This window comes from Chanos chanos, chromosome 4, assembly GCF_902362185.1.
Source record: "Chanos chanos chromosome 4, fChaCha1.1, whole genome shotgun sequence".
NCBI classification, from domain to species: Eukaryota; Metazoa; Chordata; class Actinopteri; order Gonorynchiformes; family Chanidae; genus Chanos; species Chanos chanos.
In genome coordinates, this window is record NC_044498.1 from 18,173,473 (window position 1) to 18,179,643 (window position 6,171).

The 6,171-nt window shown below is 40.2% G+C and overlaps 1 protein-coding gene across 1 annotated transcript; it reads left to right on the plus strand.

Annotated features, from left to right (window-relative positions):
- Positions 1-800: 800 nt before the first annotated feature.
- On the plus strand, positions 801-5,801 carry mgab (MAX dimerization protein MGA b). Its single transcript, XM_030772144.1, has 2 exons — positions 801-910; positions 4,916-5,801. The coding sequence occupies exons 1-2, from the start codon at positions 801-803 to the stop codon at positions 5,799-5,801; spliced, it is 996 nt and encodes a 331-aa protein (XP_030628004.1).
- The last annotated feature ends 370 nt before the right edge of the window (positions 5,802-6,171 follow it).

Here is a 6,171-nt window from a genome sequence, read left to right on the forward strand (position 1 = left end):
GCGAACCAAATGAAGAGGGCAGCAGCGTTACAGGGCCTACCATGGTACATGAGGGAGAATTCTTCTACATTCATGAAGATGTGTGAGATAAGCGGCGAAATGTCACACAAGATGATCCAAAGAAAAGTAGTTCACAAGAGCAGGGTTACACTTGTTGTTTCATGTGTCCTCTGTGTGTATGCACTATATGGAAAGCATCTCTGAAGCACAGGCACCTTTGTGGTTGTTTTTTGTTTGTTTTTGCATGAAGCCTGGATCCTGAAGAGGATGTCATCGACGGAATGGTAATTGGAATTCTTTTAGTTGTTGAAGATGTGAAGGAATCCTTTCCAGCTTCCTACAACGATGTCGCCCTTGTAATTGAGGAAAAGATTGACATACGTTACTTGGGTGATGTCCAACACTTTTTTCTGCCCTTGTTCTGTGGTGGTGGGATGACTTTCCTCACCCAATCAGAACTGCGGAATCTCTTGCTGTCTTCCACAGGAGACTGAAAACCCACCTTTTCAGAATCCACCTGTCCCCCAATGCGTAACCTCTCTTTTATGTTATTTTTTTATATTTCATGGTATAAAATGTAATTTTAAAAAATCCTATGTACCAACAAGTCTCTATGTTGCAGGTTTTCTGTTTATTGTTACAGGATATACAGGAGTGTGCTACTGAAAGTAATTAATTTGCATTCTTACCACGATCTTTTGCAAAGGTGGCAGTTAAACATGATTGATGCACTAATTGTAAGTTACTTTGGTATAAAAGCGTCGGCTAAAAGCCAAATTGTAAATTGTTTTGTGAACCTGATGGGACTGCTGTACATGCTGAACCTTGACTATCCAAAGGAATTTAAATACACCTTTGAGGTGATTCAGCGCCTGTCAATGGGAATTGGGTTGGACTCATGTACTCTGAGGTACACGCTTTGAAGAAAAAATTGCTCAGTTAGAGGATGGCCTAGGATAATGTCTGCGCATTTGTCCCAAAGGAAACATTCTCATTTTTTACCATTTGTCCATTGCACTATGTGCTAAGAGGAAAAGAAATGTATAGCTCTACTGTAGGTCACACCAGTTTATTATATGTTTTCATGGCTGACTGACTGATCTCTGTTGCTCTATTTGGAGGAAATGTGTCTGTGAGACACTAACGTGTATTTTATGTTGTAAAGCGATCATGAACAGAATGGACATTTGAGTAATGTTTGAAGTAGGTTTTCATGTTCTGACTGACATTTGAGCAAGCTTCTCAGTTAGAGGGATATTTTTTTCTACGTACGTCTTTCTACATATTACTGCAGCAACCCTGAACACTCACTCAGAGTGGACTCTGTTGAACAAGTCCCTAGAGAGTTGATTTTTTTCCACCAAAGGAAGGATGCTCTTCTTTTTATGGGTGGGACACAGTATAATTTTCAGTTTTTGAGCAGCCATCAGTGAGAGCAAGGATGTGTAAGAGGCTGTGAAGGCTTTTTTGTCTACATGTCCCAAAGTAAGGTCTTTTTGATATGTTGATACATTTATTTTAATTTTAAAGCAACATTGAACACTTATTGAGTGTGGGTGTTGTAAGATTATAGTAACATATGAATAGACATGGTTCAGAATAAGAGAACTGTTGAACCTGGCTGCCTTATTATCATAGTTACAAAGAAAGCTTCACACCTCTGGTGCCATGTTACAGTTGGAGCCAAGAGTAATTGATTAAGGCAGGCGACAGCAATCAATTGTAAAATACCAGCGGTAGTGAGCAAATGGCATCCACCACAGACAAAGGGCCCTTTAGCATTAACACCAAGATTCTGATTTGCATTAAGCAACATTGTGAGCCTATTGTCTATTGTCATTTGTTTCATGGTATAAAAAGCCATCACAGTTCTCTGAAAAAAGGCTCAGTAAAATCAGAGTAGACAGAAATGCTGCCGGATTCCATCTCCATCAAATAAAGCTTTTCTCCAAGCATGCTTTTGGTCCGGTTCGTTTACTTACAAGAAAATCCAACAGTGTGATGGAGTTGAAATACAGTTCTTGAAATTGTAATAAAAGTCCTGACTGAAATGTCTTTTCAGCTATTTTTCATGTGTTAATGTTTAGGTTGGACAGGGCTACTTCTCATGTAGATTTACAGTATCTTTGTAGGTATTACTTTGCTTGTCCTAGTAAGTTTTGGAAATATCTATAAACTTCTGTAACCTTAAGTAATTTGGTAATAGAATTTGAAAAAACTAAGTATTTCATGTTGAGCCAACTTCATTCACATTTGTACAAATTGATAAAATAAGCTCAACTGACATCTTTTTCAGTTCTCTTAACTAAACTATGACACAGTAAAGTTGAGTAAACAAACTGCAAGTTGTATTAACTAACTTATTTAAGTTTATTAAACTTGGCACTATACGTTGACATAACTGAGTTAAAGCAATAAGATGACTGGGTTGAGTCAACAAATCCTCTTGTGAAACAAGACACCCAAACAGGCTGGCAAACACACTAATTCAAAAATGATTCTGCAAGGTTGCTCTGCCATGATTTCGGTGTGTTTTGAAAGGCACGTAAATTGATTTTAGAATAGTGCAACAGTATCATGAAATGGTGAAACAAAGCTTAAACAAAGTGTGTGACGATGAGTTTGGGAGCGAGTATGTGGCGCCATTTTGAAACGCCTCCTAAACAAGTTGATACAATTTCGCACAGCGAATAGCTTCTGAACACCATACACCATTAATCACGTTTGTGTATTAATGCTGCTGGATTCACAAAGTGGTCATGGACCATATTAATTTTCCAGTCTCATTTTCGAGTTGTTAATCAGTCCGTTCTATCTAATTAAGAAACCATCCAACAACATCTTATATTCCTAGAGTGAACAAAACAGGTCAGCAGTATTCAACAAGTAGTGTAGTTTTCCTGCAGCTGTAGCTTTCAAATCATGTAGGAAGCTGTGTCTGGATGTTTAGGCCTATATGTAGGCCTACCGTCTTTTCTGATTTGGCTGATGATCTAGATCGACCCTCATCAACTGAAAAACGAAATTAGCTTACAGCATGTTAGACAACGATTGCTATAAAATAATTAAATTGACGCACATCAACTGTTTCACAAAACTTAAATCAATGAAAAAGTTTTGCCGTTAAAAAAGCAGTTTAGAAAAGAAATACTAATCTCATCATATGTTTTCTGAGTTAATATTTTTATGGTGAGTGTCTTGAAGTCACACAACCTGTAATACTGTAAGACAAAACGTGTTATGTGAAATTGTGTGCTTTCTCTGTCACATCATTACATATTTTGAGGCTTTTGTTTCTCTCTCTTGGTTTCTATAGATAGATAGATATCAAATATGTATAAATGTTGTCACTGTATCACTGCATGACTGTTTGTATAGGTGTTAAAACCGGCATGGGTTAACATTATTTTTTTATTATTAAACGTATCTAAGAGTTCGACATCCACTCATTGCAGAAGTCTATAAAATAGTCTTGTCAGTGTGAATTAATCTTTGGAGTACTGGGGTGTTGTTGTGGGCTTGTCTTCAGCGTGTGAACGTACTAGAGAAGGGCAATTAGTTACTATTGTGCTAAGAAAGAATGTGAAACCCACCTCTGGAGGGAGCTTGCATAGTAATTTCTCACTTGAATGCCGCCATGGAGAGCGCTACGTCACGCTTCTAAGAGGCAATGATGTTGCTACTATAGCTGATCGGAAGGACGGTGTGAAAAGTTCTATTGGAAAGGCGACTATCAATGACACGTTTGCAACTCTGTTCACAGTGGATTGATAAAGGTAGGCCTAAGTTAAAACATGTTGACACTCATCGTTTAAGACACACTTTTGTGGTAGTTTTTCTACCGCACGAGTGTGTAGGGTCCCGGCTCCTTTATGCTGCTTTGGGAATCACGCGCCATTTGAGGTGGATGTGCGTGCATGCGCTGTGCACAGCATGATCTACCAGTTGAGGCCTCCATTATTAAGCTTGTGAACTGCGTCGAAGTTTGCAAGAAGCAGCTTATCTGTCGTGGAAAGAAACACGAGTTTCTTGTTCAGTGCTATTTCAGATTCTCAACAGAACTGTTAGCAGAAACCAAGAGTTGAATATTGTGAGTGCGCAGTTATCGAAACTTTTAAACTAAGCCAGTGTTTTCAAGAGTCATGACCTTACCAGCTAACTAACGCTGACAGCGCTATGCTATGCGATGTGTGGATGTCTGTTATTGTAATTCTTTAATTGAAAACAAATCACGTGCCGTAACACTACAAAAGCATGTTAAAAACCAGTGCTTTTGAAGCGTAATATTTTACATGAACGTCTTACCACTCAATGGCTTTTGGCACTTTAAAAAAAATTCTTTGATCATTAGTCCTGTTTTATTCGACCACGCTCCAGATAAGTTACGACATACCAGCTAGCTCTGCACTTTAACAACTGGCTTTATAACACACGCCCCCCGTATGTGTCGGCTACCCCGAGAGTTCACTGTAGGTGTCCGATTTTATAGGTGTCAGATTTTTTAAATTAGGAAGAGAAATAAAAGAAACAATCTGCAGTTTTTTTGTTCTCAGTCGTCACTTGGCCTCAGAGGTCCACATGCAGAGTTTGTCGACGTATTGCTGCTGGTTTCCTCTAGCTAGCATCAGCAGCCACATATTTTGCTCGTAAATGATCCTTTAACTTGATATGCTGCGGTAGGAACTAATTTGGGCATAAAATAAGACTGAGCCTGTATGTGCACTGCAGATAATGTCGTCCTGCAAGCTGCTGAAATAACTCAATACTGCATCTCTACTTGTAGAAGCAGCACTTGGCAGTAGTTCCAAGCAGAACTCATCCCGTAATGCTTTTCATTAAGGTTGTAGCTGTTTACACCCATTTTTAAAGTAACCCATTTCTCACACCTGTGTTTACATTAATCATCCGTTCACAGTGACCTAGCCACGGAGGATCTCCCAGTTGGTTCAGTTTCTCCTTCAGTCTGCGTCTCTCTGAAGCCAGGTGAAATCAGCGAGGACAGTGGGAACCAGGCAGTCAATTTAATGACCAAAGAAGGGGACCGCACACATGTCTTACCTTCCATCACACATACTCAGATCCATGACGAGCCAAGTTTTGATGTCAGTAACATTACAGTCACTCTTGAGAATGACTCTGTATGGAGTCGATTCCACAGCTATGGCACTGAGATGGTACTCTCAAAGTCAGGGAGACGCATGTTTCCCTGCTGTCGGTTCAGTTTGGAAGGCTTGGAGCCAGATTGCAAATACCTCTTGGTCATGGACGTCGTGCCTGTGGATGGCTCACGGTACCGGTGGAATGGAAAGATGTGGGATGCCAGTGGGAGTGGGGAGCCCCATGTGCTCAGGCGAGTGTACGTCCATCCTGACTCCCCTTCCTTGGGCCGTCACTGGATGGAAGGCCCAGTGTCCTTCTACAAGATGAAGCTGACTAATAATGTGATGGACCAAGACGGCCATGTGGTTCTGCACTCTATGCACCGTTATTTGCCTCGTCTTCACGTGGTGCCTGTAAGACGTGGTTCGGAGGAGCTTGCTCCACTGGATAGTCCAAATGTCCGCGTGTTCACCTTCCCCAAGACAGAGTTCTATACTGTTACCTGTTACCAAAATCCAATAATCACCCAGCTTAAAATTGACTTAAACCCCTTTGCCAGGGCCTATAGGGATGACAATCAGGAAGCCCGTTTCCTGAAGTCAAAACTTAAGTTCTCTTTTCTGGGAAACAAAGATGTGCTCTCCTCTCCTCTGACATTAACCCAGGATGCCCTCCCATCTCTAAACAGTGACCTCAGGTAATGTATTAAGTCATCACAATATACTTACTGAAACACACTTGGTCTTGTTTTAATGTTGTGCTCCATAATTCAACGGCATTAGCTTGAGGGAATTTTTTGGCTAATCAGTTCTAGCTCTGTAGTATTATCACAGTTATGGGTGGTAATAAGAATTTCTTGAATGTGTATTCCAGATGAATGAACCTGGGCTCTAAATGGCAAGCACATACCAAAATGATCAAAGTAACTTTTTTTGCTTAGCACTTAATCATTTATTGTTTCAATACAAAATCCAGTGATGAGCATAGTTGCTCTTAATACAGTTCTCTTATCTTCAGCCACTGTTTCTGTTCATCTGTACAGCTGACGCTTCAACTACCGCAGGACAGGAG

Bases quoted from the DNA above. Each gene is read 5' to 3' on its own strand.
- mgab (XM_030772144.1), top strand. From the start codon at position 801: ATGGGACTGCTGTACATGCTGAACCTTGACTATCCAAAGGAATTTAAA. The intron at 911-4,915 runs GTACACGCTTTG...ATCCGTTCACAG, and splicing joins TTGGACTCATGTACTCTGAG to TGACCTAGCCACGGAGGATC.